Below are 25,045 nucleotides of genomic sequence, written 5' to 3'. Positions count from 1 at the left end.
CCCACATTCAATTCATCAGCAAATCCTGTCAGCAATATTTTCAACATATACACAGAATCTGACCACTTTCACGACCACCACAATTACCACTCTAATTCCAGCCACATCATTCCTGGCCTGGATTATTACAAATCCTAACTGATCCTCCCTGCTTCTGCCCTTTGTCTGTTTATAATTTATCCTTGAAATAGTCATGAATATTATTATGACTACAATCCTTCCTCAGAGCAATCCTATTAAATACTGAAGTGTAAGTCATTAAATTATTCTGGAGTTAGTAGTGATGGTTGCACAATTTTGGGAATACTAAAAATCACTGAACTGTATACTTTAAAAGGGTGAATTTTAAGGACACCTGGATGGCTCAGATGGTTAAGCGTCTGCCTTCAGCTCAGGTCATATTCCCAGGGTCCCGGGATCGAGTCCTGCATCGGGCTCCCCGCTCAGTGGGAAGCCTGCTTCTCGCTCTGCCTCTGCCCCTCACCCCTGTTCATGCTCTCTCTCTCTGTATCTCTGTGTCTCAATTGAATAAATAAAATCTTTAAAAAAAAAATAAAAAAATAAAAGGGTGAATTTTATGAGATATGAATTATATCTCAACTTTTACAGTATGTTATTAAATATAACATGAATTGGACCCTGGAACAGTAAAAGGACATTATCTGAAAACTAGTGAAATCTAGATAAAGTCTATAGTTTAGTTAATAATATTGTACTAATTTTAATTTCTTAGTTTTGACAAATGCACCATGGTTATGTAAGATGTTAATATTAGGGAAACTGGGTGACGGATATATGAGAACTTGCTGTACTCTCCTTGCAAATTTTCTATAAAGCTAAAATTATCCAAAAATAAAGTTGATTTTAAAAATGTTAGTTCACGTAATTCCTCTGCTCAAAACCCTCCCAACTCATTCTGAGTAAAACCTAAAGCCTCTCCTTATTTTTTTTTTCCCCAGATGGTTTTCCACAGTGGCTGCACCTACATTCCCATCAATAGTGCACAAGGTTAGAAAAGTGTACAAGTAGAACAATGGTTCCAATTTCTCTACATCCTCGCTAACACTTGTCATTTTTTTCTATAATAGCCATCCTAATATATGTGAGATACTACCTTATGGTTTTGATTTGCATTTCCTTGGTGATTAGTAACACTGAGCCTTTTTCATATACCTGTTGGCCAATCGCATGTCTTCTTTGGAGAAATGTCTTTTCAAGTCCTTTGCCATTTGATCTAGCAATCCCACTTCTGGGTATGTACCCAAAAGAACTGAAATCAGAATCTCAAAGAGGTATCTGCAATCCCATGTCCACTGCAGCATTATTCACAAAAACCAAGATATGGAAAAAACCCAAATGTCCATTGCTAGATGAATGGAGAAAGAAAACATAGTATACACATACAATGGAGTATTATTCAGCCTTTGAAAAAAGGAAATTCTGCCACTTGCGACATATGAATGAACCTGGAAGACATTATGCCAAGTGAAATAAGCCAATCACAGAAAGGCAAATATTGCATGATTCTATTTATATGACATAACTAAAGTAGTAAAACTCAAAGAAGCAGAGAATAGAACAGTGGTTTCCAGGAGCTGGGGGGAGGGGGAAATGAGGAGTTGTTTCATTGGTATAAAGTTTCAGTTATACAAAATGAATAAATTCTAGAGATTTGCTGTACAACATAGTGCCTATAATTAATAATACAGTGCTGTGCACTTAATTTTATTAAAAGGGTAAATCTCATGTTAAGTGTTCTTACCACCAAAAAAAAAAAAAGATGTGGGGAAGGGGACACAAGAAAACTTTTTTTTTTTTTTATTTGAGAGAGAGAGAACGAGAGAGAGCATGAGAGGGGGGAGGGTCAGAGAGAGAAGCAGACTCCCTGCTGAGCAGGGAGCCCGATATGGGACTCCATCCAGGGACTCCAGGATCATGACCTGAGCCGAAGGCAGTCGCTTAACCAACTGAGCCACCCAGGCGCCCACAAGAAAACTTTTAAATGTGATGAATATGTCTATTATCTTGATTGTGGTGATGGTTTCACATGTTTGCATAAGTCCAAATTCATCAAATGGTATACATTAAATATGTGCCCTTTTTTGTGTGGTATCAATTATACATCAATAAAGCTGTTTTTAAAAACCCCGAAGTCCAGTTATGGAATAAATAAGTCATGAGAATAAAGGACACAGCATAGGGAATATGGTCGGTGACATTATGATAGCATTCTATGGTGACAGATGGCAGCTACACTTGTGGTGAGCATAGCATAATGTATAGAGAAGTTGAATCACTATGTTGTACACCTGAAACTAATGTAACATTCTGTGTCAGCTATACTCAAATAAAAATAATTTTTTTTTTTTAAACACCCAAGTTTTTGCAAAGGCCTCTAAGGGCCTACACAATCTGGCCCTCCCACCAACTCTCTAGCCTCATCTCGGACCACTATCCTCCCTGCTCCAGCCGCAGCACCTTACTATTCCAGGAATGTGCTGGGGGTACCCCTGCTTCAGCGCCTCAGGGCTTCTGCATTTGCCATTCCTTCTGTTTCTTGTGGAAGGAAGGGCTACACCACATGGTGTATGAAGCAGAGGCAGGAGCTGTGACTGGTAGGTACTGAAGGAGTCCAATCACCTCACAGGAAAAACACTGCCCAAAGCACGCTACAACTCACGCCCTCCCTTAATGTCAACCCCCTTGCTTGGGACACCGCTCCCTCTTTCCCTGTCCTGTAGTGCCCTCCCTGCCCACGGCCTTCCTCCCAGAAGCCTTTCTTACCCACTCTTCCCAATACTGAACTCTTTCCTTTAAATTTCCATTGCGTTCACTCTGCACCACACACTTTAGTTTTTTACGGTTTCCTAAATTGTTTTATCTCCCCGGCTAAACTGCGTAAGCCATTAATTAGGGCACAGCTCTGCCAAAGTGGTCAGCCACCAACCATCGCAGACTCAGCTCAGGACTCAGAGAACGAATTCAGGTGGATGTTCGTCAATGCCTAAAAGAGATGCAGCTGAGATCAGACTTCTGGTGCCACAAATCAATCCCTGAGAGTACCAGAGTTAATAGTAACAAAAACTACCAACTAATGATCATTTACTATGTGCCAGGGACTATGTTAAGCATTATCTCATTTCATTCTCTCAACATTACGTAGGTGTTACTAAAATTATCCTTATTTCAGAAAAAAGAAAGCGAAGCACAGGGAGGTAACAGGACTTGAACAAGGTAACAATGGCAGACATGAGTTTGGAGCATGGGCCTGGCTCACCCCCAAAGCCTCTGCTCCTAAGGACATGCTGCACTGCTTTCTGAACGTGCAAATCATTCCAGGCAATGTCAGAACACTGTCACTGAGTCAAAAACTGAGGTCAGCCTTGGGGCGCCTGGGTGGCTCAGTCATTAAGCGTCTGCCTTTAGCTCAGGTCATGATCCCAGGGTCCTGGGATCGAGCCCCACATCGGGCTCCCTGCTCAGCGGGAAGCCTGCTTCTCCCTCTTCCACTCCCCCTGCTTGTGTTCCCTCTCTTGCTGGGTCTTTCTCTGTCAAATAAATAAATAAAATATTAAAAACTGAGGTCAGCCTGGACCACAGAACTAGATGAATGAGACAGATAGCCCTGCCTCTGAGGATGTTGTATCTGCTAAATCTGACTCTCATTAAAATAAGGCCACCTCCTCCACGAAACCCTCCCTGATGCTCTCAAGCTGAGAGGGAGCACTCCCTCTCTGAACTCCCTTAAAACTTTCTGTACCTCTCAAGGCATCATTCATGTGTATAGCATCATTGATATTTATGTCCATGTTATATCTGTCTTACTGCAGAGTGCCCCTTAGAGGTAAGGATGTTGTCTCACCAGTCCCTGCAGAACCTACCACAGCCAGGCATATAATGGGTCTTTAAAAGCAATCATGCTTTTGCAAATGTCTTTTGCTTGTAAAGATCTTCTCCAGCATTAACCTGAAAAACTGACTCATTTGCCAAGACCCAGCTCAAGTGTCCCCTCCTTTGTGAAGCTGAAAATAACTTCCCCAGGCAGAGTAACAGCTCCTTTCCCTTTCCTACAGCACTTTCTTTATCCCTTTATTATATCATTCGTATTGTATCATGGCTGTTTATTTGTCCTCTTATGACAGTGCCTGGAACGTAATAGGTACAGGTTTATTGAATGAATGAGTACACAAATGGCTTGTAGGTTTTTATTTTTCTCCCACACCAACTTAGGTAGAGGTTAAGGGGATGGTGGCCCCAAAGAATGGAGGCCCTTTGAATAGCCAATAACGCCTTTGGTTAATTCATTTGCAAACTGCAAAAGCAGACTATGCCTGTGATTCTGATTTGACTTCCCATAGTCTTTGTGGTGATTTTAAAAATCAGACTAAACCTCTCCAGCAGCTGGTTCCTACAGGAGATGGAAGTGTCAACATGTCTCTGCAGCCACACCAGGAAACTTGCTGCCTAGAAAAATCAATTCTGATTATCATAAGAGCTCTGTATGAGATGCTGTGCTCAGGAACTGTCTTCATATTCCTGGAGCCACAGGGACCCGTCAGAGCCCCAGCATCCCTGTTCAGCCTTCAGCCTCCTCTGTGCTGTCCACCAGTCTCTCCGTGGGTCCCCAGTCTATGTTCAGGTGGCCAGATTTCACCTTCCTGACGTGGTAGGAAGAGCACTGAAACGTGTTAAGAAACCTCACTGTGGGCCCTTAGTAAAGTCTGCATCTCTCTCTGGACCTCAGCCTCCTCATGTCTAAAATGGGAGACCGAGATGTGATGAGCTCTGACCTCACAGGCTTGTTGGCATCTAACAAGGTGACAGGCACTCCGGTGGGCAGTGTGAGCCTAAGATGCAGACAGTACCTGTTTCAGGCAGTCAGCGGAGGGGACTAGCATCGGAGGAGAGGGAGGTAGAGCCTTGAAGGATAGGGAGCATTTATATTAGATCTTTTCCGTGTTATTGTTATTATTTTTTTACTTCTATCACTTCTAGTTAGTTAGTTTTTGCTTTTTTAAAAGATTTTATTTTATATATATATATATATTTTTTAAAGATTTTATTTGTTTATTTGACAGAGAGAGACACAGCGAGAGAGGGAACACAAGCAGGGGGAGTGGGAGAGGGAGAAGCAGGCTTCCCGCTGAGCAGGGAGCCCGATGCGGGGCTCAATCCCCAGCCCTAGGATCATGACCTGAGCTGAAGGTAGACGCTTAACCGACTGAGCCACCCACATGTCCCTTTTGTTTGTTTTGTTGTTGTTTCTTTTTTCATTTTTATTTAAATTCCAGTTGGTTAATGGGGTGCCTGGGTGGCTCAGTTGGTTGGGCATCCAACTCTTGATTTCAGCTCAGGTCATGATCTCAGAGTTGTGAGATCAAGCCCCTTGTCTGGCTCTGCACTGGCATGGAACTTGCTTATGATTTTCTCTCTCCCTCTGCTCCTCCCTGCTTCTTGCGCACGCACAAGCTCTCTCTCTCTCTCTCAAAAACAGATAAATAGATAGATAAATTCCAGTTAGTTAACGTACCATGTAATTTCAGTTTCAGGTGTACAACAGATCTTTTCCATGTTATCAACAGATGCTGTGGTAATCAGAACAATAGCGTCCCAAAAGATACTCACATCTTAATCCCCAGAACCTATGAATATGTTACCTGGCATGGCAATAGGGACTTCACAAATAGGGTTAAATTAAGGTTTGGAGATGGGAGATTATCCTGATTATTCAGGTGAGCCCAAGATAATCATAAGGGTCCTTTTAAGAGAAAAGCAGGAAGGTGAGAGAGAGAGCAAGAGAGGGAGAGATCAAAAGATGTTGCATCTCGGGGCGCCTGGGTGGCTCAGTCGGTTAAGCGTCTGCCTTCGGCTCAGGTCATGATCCCAGGGTCCTGGGATCGAGCCCTGCTCAGCGAGGAGTCTGCCTCTCCCTCTCTCACTCCCCCTGCTTGTGTTCCCTCTCTCGCTGTGTCTCTCTCTGTCAAGTAAATAAATAAAATCTTAAAAAAAAAAAAAAAAGATGTTGCATCTCTGGCTTTGAAGATGGAGGAGGGGGCCACAAGCAAAGGAATGCAAGTGGCCTCTAGAAGCCAAAAAAGGCAAGTTAACGGATTCTCCCCAGAGCCACCAAAAGGAACACACACCTGCCAACACTTCAATTTTTTTTTTAAAGATTTTATTTATTTATTTGATAGAGAAAGACACAGCGAGAGAGGGAACACAAGCAGGGGGAGTGGGAGAAGGAGAAGCAGGCTTCCCGCTGAGCAAGGAGCCCAATGCGGGGCTCGATCCCAGGACCCTGGGACCATGACCCGAGCCGAAGGCAGACGCTTAATGACTGAGCCACCCAGGCGCCCCAACACTTCAATTTTTAACCGAGGGACACCAATTTTGAACTTCTGACCTCCAGAACTGTATTAATTTCTCTATCCCCAATGTAAGCCATAGTAAATATTTGTTAAAAGACTGCCTAAGAGCCACAATCCTTCTTAATGTAGGTTTCTAGTATGATTATATTTCCCCACATTCCTAAGCTCCATTACATTTATTGCACTCTTTTTTTTTTTTTTTTTTTAGAGAAAGAGAGAGAGAGTAGGGCAGGGAGGGGCACAGGGAGAGGAAGAGAGAGAATCTTAAGCAGGCTCCGCACCCAGCATGGAGCCTTATGCAGGGCTTGATCTTACCACCCTGAGATCATGACCTAAGCCAAAATCAAGAGTCGGACACTTAACTGACTGAGCCACTAGGCGCTCCATATTTATTGCATTCTTATATTACTGGTTCTAAGATATAAGTCTTTGACATTCCCCAATTTAATATTCACTACTTTTCTTATTTATAAGTGACTCAAAAGCCATGTGGTAACCTAAGTTTCATCAAGGTGGCTGTGTGGGAATAAGGTAGTTGGATAGTAAGTGAACCTAGCTGACTTCCTGACAGCGCTATCTCATCTGGTCTTATTGTTCTCAGCTCCTGGTGACATAGGAAGTCACCCATTATTACTGTAGAATTCAGGATTCCCAGGAAATCTCTTAAGACTCTTCCTATTTTTCCCAGCTTTCATTATTTTTTTTTAAAGATTTGATTTATTTATTTAAGAGAGAGAGAAAGAGAGTCCAAGCAGGGAGGAGAGGGAGAAGCGGGCTCCCCGCAGACAAGGAGCCTGATGCAGGGCTCGATTCCAGGACCCTGGGATCATGACCCAAGCCAAAGGCAGACACTTAACTGACTGAGCCACCCAGGCGCCCCTCCCAGCTTTCATTACTCTGTCCAACTTCCCTTTGGAGTGAATGCTTACTTCTATCTATCTCTTTAATTATAAAAAGAGCTGTTGGAGGAGGAACCCTCCCTTCCTCCATGAGGAAGACTGAACATGGAGATAGAGGCATCTAACACAGACCTGGGTGGGATGCTTTAGGCCTGAAGCATTAGTAAGTCTGGGCCACATGTACTTTGACCTTGGATGCATACTGCATGAGCTAATTGCAGCTGGCCCGTGTTGGCCTGTGATTGGTTTCTACGTCTATCTGACTCCAGAGTGAAGTATTAGCAAGCTCCACTTCCCTGAAGACTTGGACCAGGAGCTTCATTCTAGCTTTTATCAGTAATGAGGCTATCACATTACTCCCCATCTCTCTGACTCTCTCACTTGGTTCCAAACTTGAGGAGGGAAGAAAAGGAGTATCATTTCTTTTTTTTTTTTTTAAGATTTTATTTATTTATTTGAGAGAGAGAGAATGAGAGAGAGCACATGAGAGGGGTTAGGGTCAGAGGGAGAAGCAGACTCCCTGCCGAGCAGGGAGCCCGATGCAGGACTCGATCCAGGGACTCCAGGATCATGACCTGAGCCAAAGGCAGTCGCTTAACTAACTGAGCCACCCAGGCGCCCAAGGAGTATCCTTTCTTGATCACCCTGGAACCTTAATAAAAACTACTGTTTGTTGAGTGTTTACTCCATGCCAGGCATTATGTTAGTGCTTTACACACTTTATCCTTCCAATATCATCACCAACACAACAAAACAAATAGAATAATGGCGGTACACACAAGTGCTGTAGTAACTGAGGGCTTCAGAGGAATGAGTTGTAGAGAAAGAAAGATGATGGAAAACAGTAATACCAGGAGAGGCCCAGGAGTAAGGACAGCGGCCTATAAATCCTTCACAAAACAGAGTTCTTAAACAAGCAAAGAAGAATGTTGGGCAGGCCAGCCGGTCTTTTCCCAATCCATATACAAATAAACCCCAGATACATGAAGCACTCCTATCTTTAAAGTCTTCTTGACATGCAGGTCATCAAAAAAGCCTCACTGGTAGGAGTAGGCAGGAGGAGATACTATCTTTCCCCCACAGAGACCCCTGGTATCATGTCCCCTGACGGAGATAGGCCTGAGGTGAACTGGTGTGGTGAAAATCATCAACAAAGCTAGCCTTTTAAATTGTGAATAGAGGGGCGCCTGGGTGGCTCAGTCGGTTAAGCATCTGCCTTCGGCTCAGGTCATGATCCCAGGGTCCCATGATCTCTAGTCCCAATGCTGGGACTAGAACCACACTTCTAGAACCAATGAACTAAGTAGTCTGTTTAGCTTCTTGCATTTCTAATAACTCCTAATTCCTCAATACTTTTAATAGAGACTAAATGAACAAAATAAACTTTTATCGCTATATAAATTAATACTTAACTATCATAAACGGAAGTATGGGCTCTGTAAGACTTCACATGCACAGTGTAGAGAAAAGAGCATGTAATCAGATATGGATATATCTGGATATATCCCTGCTCAGTGGGAAGCCTTCAAAAAAAAAAAAAGAAAAAAAATTGTGAATAGAATTTGACCCTGAACTCCAGTTGCAAGCCTATGGATGAGATTTAAGTCACATTTCAGTGATTTCAGAGTTCTGAGTCCCCCAGTGGACTGGGTTTGAAACAAGTCTATTCTTTTCCTTCAGGGCCCTTACCACTGATAAAATTAGTTTTGTTTTTTTTTTTAAAGATTTTATTTATTTATTTATTTATTTGAGAGAGAGAGAGAGTGTGCGCGCACACATGCAGGGGGAGGGGCAGAGGGGGAGCGAGAGGGAAAGAATCCCAAGCAGACTCCTGCTGAGTACGGAGCCCGATGTGTGACTTGATCTCATGACCCCAAGATCATGACCTGAGCCAAAACCAAGAGTCCAAAGCTTAACTGACTGAGCCACTCAGGTGCCCCCAAATTAGGTATTTTTTATTCATGTACTTAGTGTCTATCTCCCCTCCTAGAGGGCAAACTCCATGCGAGCAGGAAGTCTGTTTCCCCACAGCTAGTACAATGCCTGGCACAATGTCTACTGAATGAATTAAAGAATGAAGTTTACAGTTTGGCTCCACATAAGGAACTTCACATCTCCGACCTCAAACACCCATTCTTTATGGAGGTAACTACCTCCCTGGGTCAGAGGGAAGGTGGGAAAGATACAAAGAATGATTGAAATCACATACAAGAAGAATTCACATGGCTGACAACATCCATAATCCCCTGATCTCCTCAAGGCTTCAGAGTTCTCTTTAGGCACTCCTTTGCATTTCCTCACTTGATCTTCATAACAACTCATGAGGCAAGAAGAGCAAGGATTATTTTCTCCCTTTGATAGTTAGGGAAACAGGCCCATGGAGCAGAAGGGTCACTCCAGATCACATGACTAGAGGGCAGAGCCAGGACTGAAACCCAGGACTCCAGAGTCCTAGGTCAGCTCAGTCCTTCTGCAGACATCCCGATTCTTCCCTTGACCAGCACCAGACCCAAGAGTCCCTGAAGTGGGCCCCAAACAGAAGTAGTGGAAGGCCCTCTCCCACTCATCTCTTCCCACAGGCCTCCAGCAGTTGCTTGGCAACCAGCACCTAGCAGTAAATGGCCTCTAGTCAGGTCTGTTGCTGTGGAGTTACCAAGTCTCTCTCCCTTCACACCTGTGCATGCTCTCACTCTCTATTAATGAGATTTCTCCCCTACCCCCACCTCCCCAGTAAGATTCTCTTCTCTGATCCACAATAATTAACCTCTCATGGAACAGAGGGGGCTCTCAGGGACCTATGTAGCCAAGGACCCCAGGGAACAAAGCACTACCAATACCTTCATCATCCAACACCCTTCAGAGATGAGAGAAACTCCTTTTGTGAATGGTCCTGCTCAGCAATGCTCAGAACCTCCTCTTGTTCCCTCTCTCCTCCTTCCACGCTGACAATGGCTTTCGAAATCCCAAGAGATCAAACTGGCTGGAGAAATTTAATTGAACACTTGAGACAGCGCCTGTCCTGTTCCAGCACTCCTGGAACCACAGGTGGAAAACCTGGGAAGGGACCCAGTCAGCCTTTGTGTATGGATTAGGAGCAGAGAAGAAAAGGAACCTAACATTTACTGTGTTCCTGATACATGCCAGGCACAATACTGTGTTATCACATGTAGCCCCCCATCGACAAACCTGCAAACCCTCATTTCCATCCCTTAGGTCATTTTGTCACTGTCTTACTATTATGTTCCAAATGCTGTATTCTCCCAAAATTCATACATTGAAGTCCTAACCCCGAATGTGGCTATATTTGGAGATGGGGATTCTAAGTTAGAGATTAAGGTTAATTGAGGCCATAAGAGTGGGGTCCTGATCTGATAGGATTAGTGTCCTTATAAGAAGAGACACCAGAGAGCCCACTCACTCTCCATATATAATAAGCACCCAGGAAGGGCCATGTGAGCACACAGCTAGAAGGCGGCCACCTGCAACCCTAGGGGAGACCTCTCCCCAGACATCAACCTAGTTGGCACCCTGATCTTGGACTTCCAGTTTCTCGAACTGTGAGAAAATAAATTTCTGTTGTTGAAGCTACTGAGTCTGTGGTATTTTGTTACCACAGCCCAAGCAGACTTAATTTAGGCCCTTTGTAACTTACCCAAACCACTGGCTTCTTTGCCTTGCTTCCATCTATCCTCCAAACCGAAGCAAGGGATTTTTCTAAAATGCAAATCCGACCTTGATAAAACCCTTCTATAGCTCCCCACTGTCTGGCAATGGTCTCCAAACTTAAGCCTCTGTAAGTAAGGCCATGTGAGCACATAACCACAATATTTGTATATTTACTTAGATCATATGTACATATATATCTACTTCTGTACACAAAAGATGTTAAAATACATAAAAATGATATAACTAATATTTCAATGTTTACATTTTAATGCATTTATAAATAGTACAGACTTTTTTTGCTATAGGAAAGCACACATGCACAAAATCTCTTTGCCAATTTTTTTTTTTTTTTAGCAAAAGCAATGTGATTGACTATGTCAGATCTAATTAGATGATCATTGATTTTACCTCAAAACATGCCTGACAATGAACTTGTGCTGGGAGTCAGAGAAACATCAGTTCAGCCATTTTCCGTGCTCACTTGGGCTCACTATACTGATATAGTCTTCAGGCAGAGGTTTCTTTGCAGGATACTTTTAAAACCACATATCCATCGTGAAGGCTTATTTAGTTAAATAAGGGTGGTATAATCAATAAATCCACTGCAAAAGCTCACAACGGCTGAACATAAATGAAGGAGTGAGGGAACCACCCCTGCCAATCCCTTAGAAGGGCAGAAGGTCTTCCCCTACTGGAAGACTTTTTGAATTCAGGATATGTGACCATGTGATGTGGAATGTCAATCCACATAAGAAATATTAGTCAACATGCATTTTATGTCCATAGATAAAAATACATTCTAATAGCTCCTTCAGCTCTCTCAACAATTATCAGGTAGGTAAACCCTGGCCCATGACAAGAAACTTCTGTTTGCTGTGCAAGGTCTCCCTGACCCTCAAGCTGCTGCCTGATAGCCTCTCCAGCAAATTTCTCTCTCAGCACCCCTCTCTGCTCTCCGCAGCCTTGCTCCAGTTCCCCTGTATTACTCACCATGCCCCAGTACCCTGTGCTCTCATCTCTCTGTGCACTGGCTGTGAAGAGGATGTTCGACCACACAAGGGGAAGCACTTGGCACATAATAGGTACTTAATAAATGCTTACTGATTCTCACCATGAGATGGGCAAACCAAATGGTAGTTAAACCAAAGTGGTTCTTCAATTTTAGCCTGCCTCAAAGTCACCTGGAAGGCTTGTTATAACACACACATTGTTGGGCCATAGCTCAGAGTTTCTTATTTAGTGGGTCTCAGGAGGGGCGTGAAAATTTGCATTTCTAGAATTGCATTTCTAACAAACTCCCAGGTAATGCTGGGACTAGAACCACACTTCTAGAACCAATGAACTAAGTAGTCTGTTTAGCTTCTTGCATTTCTAATAACTCCTAATTCCTCAATACTTTTAATAGAGACTAAATGAACAAAATAAACTTTTATCGCTATATAAATTAATACTTAACTATCATAAACGGAAGTATGGGCTCTGTAAGACTTCACATGCACAGTGTAGAGAAAAGAGCATGTAACTTGGAATCAGAAGGTCTGAGTTGGAATTCCACTTTGCAACTGTGTGGTCGACCTAAGGCAAGTTAATTACTGAGTCTCAATTTTTTTCTTCTGTAAAATAGGAGTGAATTAAAATAATATCTGCCCCATGGGGTTAATTGTAAGATAATACATGGAGATAATTTATAAAAAGTACTGTATATATCCAATAAAATATATGCACAGTGTATTAATGTACATTTAACAAGCTGAATGGAGAGATAATAAATAACACATGCTTTGAATACTTTAAATCACTAATTTTCAAAATTTCCAATCCTGGTACTAATTCCTTATTGAAAAGTATATGATCAGGGCGCCCGGGTGGCTCAGTTGTTAAGTGTCTGCCTTTGGCTCAGGTCGTGATCCCAGGGTCCTAGGATCGAGCCCCGCATCGGGCGCCCTGCTCCGTGGGAAGCCTGCTTCTCCCTCTCCCACTCCCCCTGCTTGTGTTCCTGCTCTCGCTATCTCTCTCTCTCTGTCAAATAAATAAATAAAATCTTTTAAAAAAAGAAAGAAAGAAAAGTATATGATCTACATTTTGCTATATCATCTTATATATATATATATATATGTATATATATATATATGAGATCTACATATCTCTTATTATTAGTAGTAGTACCACTGTACTAATAAATTGGTAGTAAATACCAATAATAATAGCTGTGGTGGCCAGCTTCTATGATGGTCCCCAATGATCCTCACCTCCCAGGATTCATACCCTTGTTTACTTTCTTCCTACACTGAATCAGTGACCAACAGACTACTCTAAGGCTAAGTAATAAGAGACATTGCCACTTTCTCTCTGGTTTCTTGGCTTTCTTCCCCTGGGGGATGCTATGAAGATACTTAAGCAACTCCAAGGAGAGAACCACATGGGAAAGAACTAAGGCCTCCTGCTAACAGCCAATACCTGATATACATGAGTAAGCAGCTTTGGAAGGGATCCTCCAGCCCTACTCAAGCCTTCAGATGACTGCAACCTGAGCCAATATCTGGCTGCAACCTCATAAGAGGCCACAAGATAGAAACCAAGCTACTCCCAAATGTTTGATCCACAGAAACTGTGTAATAATGAACTACTGTTGTTTTAAGCCATCAAGTTTTGAAGTGACTTGTTATGCAGTGATAGATTATGGACACAGGAGCTAACATTTACTGTGCATTTACTACATTCCAGGAACTATGCTAAGAACCAACAGCTCTATGATGTAGATGCTATTATAATCCCCAAAGAGGAAAAGGTAGCCTAGAGAGGTTAAGTAATTTAGTCAAGATTCCATGATTAATAAGTGGCAGAATTGGAAGTTGAATCCAAATTTCTAACTCCAAAGCCCAGATTCTTGGTCACTCATTTGTATGGGCAGGATAAAGCCTCTTAGTTAAGCAGCAGAAGCAACTGAGCCCCCAGAGGAGAGAAACTTCTATAAAATCAGCAAGGGGCAGTCCAGGGGCCAGACCTTCAATAGCACTGGTGCATAAGACCCAGAAGTTCCAAACTGGCACCCACCTCCCAGCCCTTATACTAGCAGACTTGTCACCCCATGAGATGCCCAGGACTCACCCAGATCTGCAGCTTCACTCGTTTTTCATGGCGGTAGACTGTTTTCACCTTGAAGTCAATGCCCACAGTGCTGACGAAGGCTGGGGTAAAGGTGTCGTCAGCATAGCGGAAGAGGAAGGAAGTTTTGCCAACGCTGCTGTTGCCGATGATGAGCAGTTTGAACATGTAGTCAAAATTCTGGTCGGAAGCATCTTTGATTCCAGCTTTACTATCAGTCACTGAAGCCATCTGTAGGAGACACCTGTGGTCACTCAGGAACACACCTCCAGGTCACCAATCTTTAATGGTCACTCCACCATTCACACACATACTCTCCACCCAAGCATCACTGAAGAAACACACACACCACAGAATCACCCCAGTACTGCACCTGATCCAAATGTTGTCTCAGGATTGGGGTGGAACCCGGTTCCTCCCACTCATTCCTTCTGCAAATATTTACTGAGCATGTTGCTTTGGGTCAAGCCCTGTGCTGGGTATAGGGACTACAAATATGAATCAGACATGGTGTCTGACCTCTGAGTGGCCACAGATTAGAGTGAAAAAGCATGTAAACATGGAGTAACAAGTCAGTAGGTAAGTCATAAGACGGAGGGAAGCCTTGGCCCAGGAAGCCCACAAGAAACATCTGACATCTAACCCAATTTGAAGGCATGATGGTCAAGGAGAGTCTCCCATAGGAGGCAGCTCCTGAGCTGAGTTTTGAAAAGAAAAAGCCAAAACAGTAAACACATGAATATTCCAGGAAAGGCTCAGCACAGGGCTATCATTCCCATTTCAAAAACATTCATGGCTCCCCATGGCTCTAAAGATCAAGCCCAAACTGTTTAACTTGACAAAGAACCAACTAACCAAAGAATAAACTCTCTAAACTTTATCTTCCCCAAGCCTTCTCCCTACCAACCTGTGCCACTTTTATACCAAATTACACTTTAAATATGCCACGTTATTTCTTGCTTTGTCCCTTTAGACACGTATTCTTTCTGTTCACAACACTCTTCTAATAAACTCCTCTTCATCCTTATAGATCCAAACGCAGTCTCACCTTCCCCGTGCATGGCAGAGGTACACATGCCCTCCTGCCTCTACGCCCCCCGGGCACGCTAACAGCACTGGTATCATTTCACAACTGTTTACTATTCCAGCTCCTCCTTCAGACCAAGCATCTGGGACCTAATGTACTTCGTTTCTCCATCTCTAGCCTCTAGCACAAGTCCTAGTACATAATCAGCACTCAGTAAATGTGTGCTGGATTAATAAAAGTTACCCCATCCCTCTGGGACTCAATCTCATCATCTGGAAAATGGAAAGGACAATTTCTGCCCTGCTTTCCTTACAGGGCTGTTACAGGACTCAAATGAGATAACAATAAGTAAGACCTTAATAAACTGGTAAATCCCACACAGCTGTGAACATAAGTCATTATTGTTCCAAATCCCTTGAAGCCTCAATCCTTTATTTATTTGTTCACTCATCCATTCAGCAAGTATTTATTTATGTGCCAGGCCTTCCTTGAGATCCCAGCTCTCTCAAACCTGCCACCTTTCCCAGAACACTTTGGATCTGAACCCCATAATCCAGCACTCAGTCCCACAGTCCTATTGGAGTAGCAGGTGCCCTACTTCCCCACCTGCAATCTCTCCTTATGCTCAGCACTGGGTTCTTGGACAGGTGTGTTAAGTGATCAGAAGAGGGTGGGAGGACAGCCCTCACATGAGATAATGTCCAGGGTGTCACTCTCTTTAGAAATTCCTGTTTTAGAAGGAAATAGTCAACAAAACCAAGAGACAACAGTCAGAATGGGAGCAGATATTTGCAAATGACATATCAGATAAAGAGCTAGTATCCAAAATCTATAAAGAACTTATCACACTCAACACCCAAAGAACAAATAATCCAATCAAGAAATGGGCAGAAGATATGAACAGACATTTCTCCAAAGAAGACATACAAATGGCCAACAGATACATGAAAAAATGCACAACATCACTCATCACAATGATACCACCTCACACCAGTCAGAATGGCTAAAATTAACAAGTCAGGGAATGACAGATGTTGGCGAGGATGCAGAGAAAGGGGAACCCTCCTACACTGTTGGTGGGAATGCAAGTTGGTGCAGTCACTCTGGAAAACAGTATGGAGGTTCCTCAAAGAGTTGAAATTAGAGCTATTCTACGACCGAGCAATTGCACTACTGGGTATTTACCCCAAAGATACAAATGTAGTGATCCGAAGGGACACCTGCACCACAATGTTTATAGCAGTAATGTCCACAATAGCCAAACTATGGAAAGAGCCCAGATGTCCATCGACATGAATGGATAAAGATGTGGTATATATACATAGTGGAATACTACTCAGCCATCAAAAAATGAAATCTTGCCATTTGCAACTACGAGGATGGAAATAGAGGGTGTTATACTAAGCAAAATAAGCCAGTCAGAGAAGATAATTATCATATGATCTCGCTGAGATGTGGAATTTAAGAAACAAAACAGAGGATCAAAGGGGAAGAGAGGAAAAAAATAAAACAAGATGAAATCAGAGAGGGAGACGAACCAGAGACTCTTTTTTTTTTTTTTTTAAAGATTTTATTTATTTATTTGAGAGAGAGAGAATGAGAGACAGAGAGCATGAGAGGGAGGAGGGTCAGAGGGAGAAGCAGACTCCCTGCCGAGCAGGGAGCCTGATGCGGGACTCGATCCCGGGACTCCAGGATCATGAACTGAGCCGAAGGCAGTCGCTTAACCAACTGAGCCACCCAGGCGTCCCACGAACCAGAGACTCTTAATAGGAAACAAACTGAGGGCTGCTGGAGGGGAGAGGGTGGGGGGATGGGGTAACTGAATGAAGGACATTAAGGAGGGCATGTGATGTAAGGAGCACTGGGTATTATATGCAACTGATTAATCACTGATCTCTACCTCTGAACCTGATAATACATTATATGCTAATTAATTGAATTTAAATTTAAAAATTTTTTAATTAAAAAAAAAAAAATTCCTGTTTTTGTTCCTCAAAGGAAAAGAAAGAGATTTTGACTGGTGGATTTAGCTCTATACGCCTCTCAGATGAGCTGTAAGGACAAGGAACTGACAAATGTAGAAAGTTTAAAGCTCTCTTGAAGAAAGGTCAAATATGTAGGATTATTAACAGCCCTTTAATGATGTAGGAAAGACGTTAGGTTTTGAAGCCGACGGCCAAGAAAGAATTCTTGAGACGTCTTTGGTGCAAAAAGGTGATTTTATTAAAGCACGGGGACAGGACCGGTGCGCAGAAAGAGTTGCTGCACCAGGGTTATGAGGGGTGGCTGATTATATATTATGGGGTTGGGGAGGTAAGGAAAAGGGAGGTTTCAAAAGAACTTTCATATGCTAAAGAGGACCTACAAGATAATGGAGGCCTTGCCATTGTCAAGTTAAGGTTGTTTTCCCCTCTAGCAAGGTATTAATATTGATAGTTGGGAGATTCCTGAAAGAATCTCACACTGTCCCACCCAGGAGTGGGGGAGTGGGGGGAGGTTGCAGGGTGTCAGCTTGTGCTTTGTCTTCAGCCAACCTTCTGCTCTCTCATCAAGAGAGGACTGGGGAGGGGTCGGGCTCAGTGGGCCTTTTGCCCTTAGCAAGGTGTCGACATTGACTTAGAGGCAGTTGAGCTCCTTGAAGAATGGCACTCTGCCCGTTGCAAGGACTTATCAATGGACTATAGGTAGTAAATAATTTTTCTTCTGCCTTTGTTTCCCACATCATTTAATATGCCACCAGTAGCCTCCGGTGGCCTCTGTTCTTCTTTCTCTTTTCTCCCAGCTCTCAAGCCTTTATCTGAGACCCTCAGTCCCACTCCTGTACCAATCTGCCCCATGACAACACTCACTAGTGGGTGTGGAAAATGCCCAGGACACTTGGACATGTGGAGCAAATACATGGAAGATGAAAGTGAGATTGGAGGGGAGGGTGCCATTGCTTGCTTAAACTGTCTCAGAGACCTAACTTTCCAGCTTTTCATGGCACTAGATGCAGAGCCTGTTTCAGGAATTGGCAATTCAAAGACATGACGCTTTTTTTTCTCTACCTAAAACAAGGGAAGCATTAAATGGGAAGAAAATCTTTACAAAAACAAAACAAACAAACAAACAAACAAACAAAAAAAAACAAGGGAAGCAACCGCAACAGCCTCACACCATCCCCTACTCCGCTGCCGGTCGTTTTTGTTTACAAGAGAGGATTTCTGCTTTGAAAGTATATATTCATTATAAAAAATTAGAAAAGAACACAAGACACCCCATCCACTCAGAAACTGCCATTGTTAACATTTAAATGTATTCCCTCATTTTCTTATGCAACAAAGTACCATCTGTTTTTAAATTATATTTTATTAGTTGTTGATTTAAAAAGTAATACATACATTGAAAATAATTCAAACTTTTACTGTTTACAAGCGTTATCTTATCACCATCTGTAGCTGGCATTATTTTCTTAATTTTTTCCGTAAAAAATAAGTAATATGTAACCTAAAGGTTTATAGTGTAAAGTTAGTGCTTTCAACCGTGATTCCCAGCCTCTGTTCCTCTCCCCAGAGGCAAATATGTTACCAATGTATGTATCCTTCAGGGTTAGTCTTTGTCTATATAAACATAGAGGTCTGTTTATACTTTTTATCTATATCTATATGTCTATTATCTTCTATGTATATTTTAATAGCTGAGATCACACTTTCCATTAGTTTTGTATCCTGCTTCTTTTCACTTAACATTATACCATAAATATTTTTTCTGAGACTTTTAAAACTCTTCACAAATATCATTTCAATTGACTACATTCTATTCCATCCTATGGATGTGTCATAGGACCAATTCTTTAATATTGTTCCTTTATTTTTCTATTTTTAATTATTATAAATTAAATCAGAGTGGTGTTGGGGCGCCTGGGTGGCTCAGTCGGTTAAGCGGCTGCCTTCAGCTCAGGTCATGATCCCTGGGTCCTGGGATCGAGCCCCACATCCGGCTCCCTGCTCAGTGGAGAGCCTGCTTCTCCCTCTCTCTCTTCCTGCCTCTCTGCCTACTTGTGCTTTCTCTCTCTGTGTCAAATAAATAAATAAAATCTTTAAAAAAAAAAAATCAGAGTGGTCATGTCTTTACATAAATACTTGCTCAGTTTCCTATTTATCTCCTTAAGAAAGATCCCTAGAAATGGAACTGCTGGTTAACCAGCAGTCATTTAAAGTTAAATAACTTAGTTATTTAACCAAGTTAAATAACAGCAATTATAAATAAATAAAGTTTCAGTAACTTTACTGAAACACAGATTGGCTCCTTACCTCATTTCACATCCTCTATCTCATTTAATCCTCTAAACCTGAGAGATAAAATTAGATGGGCAGATATTATTATTCCCATTTAATCAAGAAACTGAGGACCAGAGGGGCGCCTGGGTGGCTCAGTCGTTAAGCGTCTGCCTTCGGCTCAGGTCATGATCTCAGGGTCCTGGGATCGAGCCCCGCGTCGGGCTCCCCGCTCAGCGGGAAGCCTGCTTCTCCCTCTCCCACTTCCCCTGCTTGTGTTCCCTCTCTCGCTGTGTCTCTATCTGTCAAATAAATAAATAAAATCTTTAAAAAAAAAAAAAAAAAAAAAAGAAACTGAGGACCAGAAATTAAGGATTTGCTCAAGCCTCAAAGCCAACAGTTGAGACTAGACCTAGTCTTTTTCATTATAGGAAAGTTCAAAATCCCTGTTCTAGTCCTCAGCTGCATTTTTGGGCAAGTCATATCACCTCTCTAAGTCACAGCATTTTTACTTCAGAGAAAAATACCACCTACATCACGAAGTTGGGGTACAAATAGAATGAGCAGTTGCCATATGTAATTAATCTAGCATGGTTTCTTGGCCCATTAGAGGTATGCAATAAATATTATTTCACTGGCCCCTTTAATTCACTTCTGTAGTCAAATCTTGTTCAACTGCTTTCTCCCTAATCTGGACTACATTATTGGAGCTTGTTTTACAATTAGCTGTCTGCCTCCTCTTCTGGATCCATCTGAGTTTTATCCATCCTTACACTCTGACTACACTGGACCTGTAGCAAATCTTTAGGGCACGTTACTCCTTTCAATAAACATTTATTGAGCATTTGCCATGTGCCAGACTATTGATGTAAATGTCATATCATTAGTCTTCATTTTTTTCTGATGCAGCTGTTTACACTCTTAGATTTTTGGAATAAGAACGGATTTGGGAGTGTGGTAGCTTCACCATAACAAAAAGCCTGGCTCCTGGTCCCAGCTTTCTCATAATTCAATGTATGAACTTGGGAAAGCCATTTAAACTCTGAACCTCAATGTTCTCATCTATGATGTGATAATATTACCTACCTCCAAAAGCTGCTGTGGATTTTAAGTTAAGAGAATGCATATGAATGTGTTTCATACACTGTGTTGAGAAAAACGCACGTGGCCTCATGGACAATCAGCGGGGAAAGTGCCTGCCCTTATGAGCTAGGTCTACCACAGGGAGTGAGGCAAGAGTAAAAACTAGTTTCAGTTCTTAATCTGATCCACTTCCCTTCATTTCACAGGTTAAAAAACAAAAAACAAAAAACTGAGGCTCCAAAAAGAGAAGTGATTTGTCCAAGGTCATATAGCAAGTCAGCTGGAGTATCATGACTAGACCTTCTGTTATTTAATGACTCCCAGACTGGATTAGGCTTAGGGAAATTTAAAACTTCAACATTTTTAGGGTGAGTAAAGAAGCATCTCCAGCACCCTGTGCAGCTCTTTCCTAAAACTTGCCATACTGCACTGTCAACATCTGTTTATGTGCACACAGCGTAGCTTTCCCAGTAGGTGGTGTGAGAATGGGGAGAGGTGGAACCAGAGGGCAGGGAGGTTCCTTTGAAAGGCACATTCAGATGGAAGCCTCTAAGGGAATCTTCAGGAAGGTGGCAGGGGCTACACAGACATTTGGAAGAGAGGCAAAAAGCATCCCAGCAGGCAGCCGCCTGAGGCAGATAGGAGCAGACAGGTCACTGCACAGTGGTGAGTGCAGAACGCATTTGTAAGATAAGCATCGATCAGATCTTCCCTGTCTTTTCTGACAGTCACATAAATGATAGAGCTAGGTAGTTCACTGTCTCCGTGACAAGCCATAAAGATGAAAGCCCAGGGACCATCTGGGAAGTCATGTCTGGTCCCAAGCTGGGGGAAAGAAGAAAATGGCCCCTCGGAGGATTGCTATGAAAAACAAATAAGGCTTTCAGTCTGATAGGCAGAAGAAATAAGCACCTAAGGAGAAGCTAATTCCAGCTAGAAAGAGGGGAGAGAGTAGGAGAAGAGCCCTAAAATCTAGTAAGAGATCAACTCATTACATGTAGTAAAGAAGTGAATGAATGAACTTCTCTCTTTTTTTTTTATGATTTTATTTATTTATTTGAGAGAGAGCGAGAGGGAGCACAAGCAAGGGGGTGGGGGTGGGGTTGGAGAGGGACAGACGGAGAAGCAAGCTAAGCAGGGAGCACAACGCTGGACTCAATCCCAGGACCCCAGGATCATCACTTGGGCCAAAGGCAGACACTTAACCAACTGAACCACCCAGGCGCCCTGAACTTCTCTTGATAGAAATAGCACAAGATTGAGTCCTAGAGACCTAGATTGAGCCCTGGCTCTCTCAGCAGTCGTGAAACCTCAGGCAGATCAGTTTTCTCATCTATAAAATGAGTTAACAAAAGACTTCCTGGCAAACTGTTGTAAGAATTAAAAACCAATATATGGGAAAGTGCCTTATAAACTCCTTAAAAAATTTTTTTTTCTGTTTGCTTCATGTTTTCTTCTACCAAGTCATCCTAGGTAGTAGAAATAGCTTGGGGTTCCAAATCAAACAAACCAGATTCAGTTTCCAGGTCTGTCGTTTATCAGCTGTGAGACCTTGGCCAAGAAATTTTACATGACTAAGACACAGTTTCCTCATTTGTAAAACAAGCATTGTTGGAAAAATTATAGTCAATGTTGGTAAAGCATCTAGATAATATATGACATATAGCAGATGCTCAGTAAATGTACTCCATCTTCTCATTGGGAACATTTATTTAGTGAGGATAGGAAGGGAGTTGGGCAAATGTGGACCTCACCCTATTATATGCAAACTGCTCCCTAAAGCCATACTCTATTTTTAATTCAACCTTTCTTTAGACATTCCCCAACCCAGCACAGCCAGCCTAGCCCAGCCCACCTCCTCACTATTTCCCCAGGTCTCTTAGAGCCACAGAAACTGTATCATAATAGCTACCATTTATTGCACACCTACTAAATGCCAGGAACTCTACTAAGTGCTTTCGATGCATTCTGTCTTGCACAGAGTGTAGGCACACCTGCATAATATTAGTGGCCTCTCTCTTTTGTACACTGCTTTATAGTTTATGAAGCTCTTTTCACCCATGTTACCATATTTGCTTCTTACAACAATGGGGTGGGGGGGGGATGAGTGAATTGGAGGCAGGAGCACCAGCACGGGTCAATTGTTCACTGAATCAACATTCACTGAGCATCTCTTGTGCACCACACCCTGTGTTGTACTCTGGGGAGATGGAGAGGAACCGTAAGGAGTTCTGAGCTTAGGGGGAAAATCTTTTAAAACATCCTCTATAGGTTATTGGTATCTCTCTTCACATCATATTCCTTAAGAAACTGGAGATTTACTTATTGGACTGGAGATCATTTTAGAGTTTTGCCTTTTCCCATAGTGTTTCCTCTGATAGGAACACAACTGTCCTCCACTGCTGGCTAAATCCTTCATGACCAGAAAGCCTTCCCTTACCCATCGTCTTTCTGGCAGAATGTCTTCTCTGGCTAACACAGTGCCAGGACTTCCCACTACCATAGCCAGGGCTTTTCATGGTATTCCATGGTCTTTCTCCGTTTTTATGCACAGAACAGATGGGCATCCACCTGTAAACACACACTCCTTTTACTGTCCCCAACCCCTTTCCATCTGAATTCCTGGAAGTTGGGATGGAGGGCCCTGTCTTTCTCCCACTCCCCTCCACACCTTTATTAGCTCCCAGAGGCTGCCACCCTGCCCTCCCTAAAATCCTTCATACGTTTAGACTAATCAACAGAGGCGGCCAGTGGATGACTATTTCCGTCCAAAATTCTCTTCTTGTCTGTGATCCCAGGTGGTGGTGTATCAGAGTTCAGTGCCTGCGCCCCCTCCTCAGCCTTCTGAGTAGCTAAGACACGTTTAGCACCTGGGTGCCCATGGACTCCATACGGGCCCCATTGTCTTTCCACCCTCACACAACCCATACCTGGCTTCCTCCCTAATCTAACCCAGCACACCCACTACCCTAATCGCTCCAAGCTCCCAGACAGTTCCTCCACCCACAACCGCCGGACCCCTGCTCTATTCCAGTGCCTCTCCGCCCCCCACCCCTAACAGAACTCAGGCGCCCACTGCCCATATCCAAGGCCACTGCCCTCTCCCTCCACCAGCTCCCCGCCCCCTTCCTCTGCAGTCTGGGTAGACCCAGCCTTGCCTCCCACCTTCCCATTCTTGCAGGCTTCCCACCTCCGAGCCCCACCCCCCAGCCCCGACTCACGGTTATCCCCTGTGCCCGCGCCAAGCTGGCCTCGGGCTCCGCATCCTTTTCGCTCCCAGCTCTCCATTCACATTCCCTCACCCTCTTCCCCTCTCCCCGACCAACACCCCCCTCTGCCCAGCGACCCTTTCCCTCATCACCTCACTGCTCCCCAGCTCACCACGACCCTGCGGACCCCGTGTACTGCCCTCCACGCCGCCCCCTTGCCCTCGCTGTCCTCAGTGCCCTCGCTCAGCGCCCGCTTCACGTCCCTCAGCTGCCTGGCACCCCCTTCCCGCACTGCCCCTCTCAGGCCCTCCTTACATCTCCCCGCCCCCAACGCCCCGTGTTTCCCCCCAGCGAGCCCCTACTGCGCTCCAGTGGCCACTTCTGCTTTCCCACCTCCCGCCGCCCCCTGCCCTCGGAGCACCCCTCGCCGCCCTCGCGGTCCGGTAGACCCTCTCAGCGCCCCTTCCCAGGCTATGCGCCTCCCTCCCGGCCATGGTGCCCCCTCCTCAGCGGCCTCTCCCAGCCCCTTATCCTCGGTGTCGCCTCCCGCTGCCCGCACTCCTCAGCGCCCGCTCGCTGTCGCCAGAGCCCCGAGCCGGGGTGGGTCCCAGATTCTCTCCAGGCGGGGTGCCCGGGCCGCGCCCCTTACCTGGGACTCCGGGTGCGTTACGAGCGGCTTGCTCCTGGCAAAGCTGCGGGACGGCGGACCTGGCGGCACGCGGCAGAAGGCGCAGCCGGGTTCGCGGAGCACGGTGGTGCGAGTCGGTGCGGGTCGGGTCTGGTGCCCACCGCGGCTACTTAGGGCTGAGGCTCTGGCTACAGCTCGGCTCCGCTATTGCCGCGTCCAGGCCCCACCCACGCCCCGCCCAGGGGCGGAGTCTGTGTTCGCTCCGCCCCGGGCTCCAGCTGCCGGCAGGTGTAGAAATTCGTTGTATCTTGGGCCCCCGCCCTCCCTCCACACTGAGTTCGCCGGTATCTGGGTGACTACCGTGATTTATCTTTATTGTCACATCTCATTCCACAGACTGAACTTACTATGGTGATCAGAGAGCTTTGATAATAATGTAGATGATGATGGGTACCCAGCTTTGCCATTTCCAAAACACTCTCCTGTCATATTGCTTCATGCTCACAAAAGCCCAGGAAGAAAGGCAGAACCTGGACCGCTGACTACAAGAGGAAACTAAGTCAGAAACCTGGGCATTGTCCTTTACTCTATGCACTCCTTCATGCCCCACATCCCATGAGTCTGGTAATAACACCTCCTTAACATATCCTATCGCTGCCCTTCCTCTCCATCTCCACGGCTCTCACCCTGGTTCAGACCTCATCACTTCTTGCCTGGACTAATGTAACAGCCTCCTAATAGATCTCCCCACCTACACTCTTCAATTCATCCTGTACACCAGCAGCCTGAGTGATTGTCCTA

The 25,045-nt window shown here is 44.1% G+C and overlaps 1 protein-coding gene across 2 annotated transcripts in view; it reads right to left on the bottom strand.

Moving 5' to 3' along the window:
- Positions 1 to 24,463, bottom strand: part of RAB3B (RAB3B, member RAS oncogene family) — a 75,107-nt gene extending 50,644 nt beyond the window's left edge. The window contains exons 1-2 of one of the 2 annotated variants that reach the window (XM_036108403.2): positions 24,266 to 24,463; positions 14,042 to 14,269 (exon numbers count right to left, since the gene is read on the bottom strand). In XM_036108403.2, coding sequence (XP_035964296.1) covers positions 14,042 to 14,269 — 228 coding nt within the window. In that variant the 5' untranslated portion in view covers positions 24,266 to 24,463. Of the gene's footprint in view, positions 1 to 14,041; positions 14,270 to 15,671; positions 15,784 to 24,265 lie in introns of those variants that run through there. The other variant, XM_078073160.1, reaches the window with a different exon arrangement.
- Positions 24,464 to 25,045: the final 582 nt, after the last annotated feature.

Source organism: Halichoerus grypus, chromosome 5 (assembly GCF_964656455.1).
Source record: "Halichoerus grypus chromosome 5, mHalGry1.hap1.1, whole genome shotgun sequence".
NCBI classification, from domain to species: domain Eukaryota; kingdom Metazoa; phylum Chordata; class Mammalia; order Carnivora; family Phocidae; genus Halichoerus; species Halichoerus grypus.
Note: the sequence above shows the minus strand (reverse complement) of the source record. Positions and strands in the feature narration are given on the sequence as shown.